This window comes from Onychostruthus taczanowskii, unplaced genomic scaffold (genome assembly GCF_017590055.1).
Source record: "Onychostruthus taczanowskii isolate IOZ18803 unplaced genomic scaffold, ASM1759005v1 scaffold1319, whole genome shotgun sequence".
Classification (NCBI taxonomy): Eukaryota; Metazoa; Chordata; class Aves; order Passeriformes; family Passeridae; genus Onychostruthus; species Onychostruthus taczanowskii.
Window position 1 is genome coordinate 1 of NW_024498484.1, and position 2,884 is coordinate 2,884.

At 45.6% G+C, this 2,884-nt stretch overlaps 1 protein-coding gene across 1 annotated transcript in view; it reads right to left on the bottom strand.

Annotated features, from left to right (window-relative positions):
- Positions 1 to 140: 140 nt before the first annotated feature.
- Positions 141 to 2,884, bottom strand: part of LOC121331989 (coatomer subunit gamma-2-like) — a gene marked incomplete at both ends in the record, with an annotated part of 4,518 nt that continues 1,774 nt past the window's right edge. Inside the window, 3 exons of the mRNA XM_041396899.1 lie at positions 141 to 244; positions 1,059 to 1,134; positions 2,674 to 2,686. Coding sequence (XP_041252833.1) covers positions 141 to 244; positions 1,059 to 1,134; positions 2,674 to 2,686 — 193 coding nt within the window. The remainder of the gene's footprint in view (positions 245 to 1,058; positions 1,135 to 2,673; positions 2,687 to 2,884) is intronic.

Genomic DNA, 2,884 nt, shown 5'->3' on the forward strand with positions numbered 1-2,884 from the left:
CCCTGGATCCCTGGGAGTGTCCAGGACCAGCTTTAGATTGTTAGATCTTCCACTCTCACCACGAGCACTTGGCAGGGAAGTGCTAAGGCCATTAAAAAATTGAATTAAGAGCTCTGAGTGGTCTGCTTTCTCCCACTGACCATTAAAAATGTAGGCAGCATTCAGGGCCAGCTGTCTCTGCTGCAGGACATTCAAGTAGAACGTCGCCCTGTCCCTGACTTCGTCGTCGCTGTCCATCATGCACCTGGTTGGGGACAAGGGGACAAGGTCAGCCAGCCAACGGGCACCAGAGAGCTGAGCTAAAAATGGCACTGACAAAACTGGCTTTGATACTGCAGTGACATTTTCAAACTGTGCAAAAATGTGTTTGTACAACACGGGAGTTGGTTTAATTTCAATTAAATCATTAACACCACACGTGTTAAGAAGAAACATGAGGCTGTGACACGGGAACACCCAACTCTGGAAACACAAATGTTATTCCTGAGTGACCTGGATAGGAATTTTCTTGCTTCAAGGGGTGTTAAAAATGCTCACGTGTAGAAAAGCTCTGCAGGGGGAGGGTGACTTTTTATATGGGCAGATATTGACAGGACAAGGGGGAACAACTTCAAACCAAAAGAGATTTAGGTTGGATGTGAGCATGAAATTCCTGTCTGTGAGGATGGGGAGGCCTTGGCAGCTGAGGCTACCCCTGGATCCCTGGAAAAGATCTAAGGCCAGGCTGGTGGGGCTTGGAGCAGCCTGGCACAGTGGAAGGAGCCCTGCCATGGCAGGGGTGGCACTGGCTGAGTTTTAAGCTCTTCCAACCCAAAGCAATTAACGACTCTGTGATTTATTACCCCCTGAGCAACGTCCTCAGACCAAATTACCATCACAGGTTCCCATGGCTAACCCCATCCTTCACTTCCATGTGATCCTTCCCTTCCTCCAGCAGTGCTCTGCTCCCTCCAGCCAGGCAGGAAAGCATTTTCCCACTCCCCAGCTGGCACTGCCAGCCTCAGTGCCACTCCCAGCCTGCTGTGACCTTGTCCCCAGGCCCAGGCAGCCCCACTCACCTCTGCAGCAGCACCAGGATGCTGGGAAGCAGGTTCTCATTCTGTGCCCCAAACTTTGCCAAAGCACTGACAGCAGCTGCAGAGACAACAGGGAGGTGTCAGAGGAGCACAAACTCATCCTCACAGTCCTGAATTTTCAATTCATACAGCTCTTCACTTCCATACCATAAACCTTTCAGTGAGATGGACAGACTCCACTATTCCTGGATTTCCACAGGGAAATGGTTCTGTGATCAAGATCAGCTTAGCAGCTCTGAAAAGCAGCTGGGGAGAGGCTGCTTGAAATCTGCTTTCTAGAGAAAGCCCCTTGAAGGTTTTCCCCCAAATTTACCCTAAACCAGGACACCTCCTTACTACAATTATCTCAAATTTCATTTCCAGGTTGAGAAAAAGGTGTGATAATTTACCTTGGAAGGAATTTGAGATGGGATTTTTGAGTTGTTTTTGATAATGTGGTTTTTTTTTTTTTTATTTTTTACACAGGTAGGAAGGGTGAATTTGGTTTATATTGCTGTAGATGATTTAGGAGGTTACAAGATTCTTAGTTATAAGAATTTTAAAGGATTTATTGACTAATAAAACACTGTTAATAAGGATATTTATATTTTTGACTTAATCTTTAAGTATTTTATAGATTTATGTTATACTATAAGCTTTTTTTGTTAATTATGTTGACACACACAGTACAGCATTCTAATCCCTTTATCTCTGTAACTACTTTTATTTTTTCTGTATCTTAACCTTTAAAACTCTAAACTTTACTTAGTTTTAACATGGCTCTGCTCTAAACTATAAATCCACATTCTCACTCCTAGTACTTAAGTTTGGAAGTTTTTCTAAGGTCTCAGATCAAATCTTGTGTTTAATTCTAAGCTTTGGCTTACAGCCCCAGAGTTCTGAGAGTTCTTTGTATTTTGGATTCTAACAAAAAAGCAAGGAGCCAGAATTGCAGGCCTGGAGCTGCACTCACCAGCCCTCACAGCCTCGTTCCCCTCTCTCAAAGGGATTTTTGAGAAACCCCTTTGGAGGTTTTCTCCCAAACGTGTTCCTAACAAGGACACCTTTCTAAAATTATCTGGAATTTCATTTTCAGGGTGAGAAAAAGGCAAGGAGCCAGAATCCCAGGCATGGAATTCTCACAACATTCACAGTCTCATTCTCCAGCACCACCCTGGAGTCCTGGGGCCCCCCCTTGGCCAGCAGGTGCAGGATCTTTGTGGCCAGTACAATGTGAGACCACCTGAATCTGCTTTCTAGAGAAACCCCTTTGAAGGTTTTCTCCCAAATTTACCCTAAACCAAGACACCTTACTAAAAATTCTCTGGAATTTCATCTCCAGGCTGAGGAAAAGACAACGAGACAGAATCCCAAGCCTGGAATTCTCACAGCCTCATTCTCCAGTACCACCCTGGGGACCTCCTTGGCCAGCAGGTGCAGGATCTTTGTGGCCAGTAAAACGTGGGACCACTTCAATCTGCTTTCTAGAAAAAACCCTTTGGAGTTTTTCCCAAATTTGCCCTAAACCAGGACACCACCTTCCTAAAATTCTCAAATTTGATTTCCAGGCTGAGGAAAAGGCAAGGAGCCAGAACTGCAGGCCTGGAGCTGCACTCACCAGCCCTCACAGCCTCGTTCTCCAGCACCACCCTGGGGCACTCCTTGGCCAGCAGGTGCAGGATCTTTGTGGCCAGTACAACGTGGGACCACTTGAATCTGCTTTCTAGAGAAAGCCCTTTGGAGTTTTTCCCAGATTTATCCTAAACCAAGACACCTTACTCCAATTCTCTGCAATTTCCTTTCCAGGCTGAGGAAAAGGCAAGGAGCCA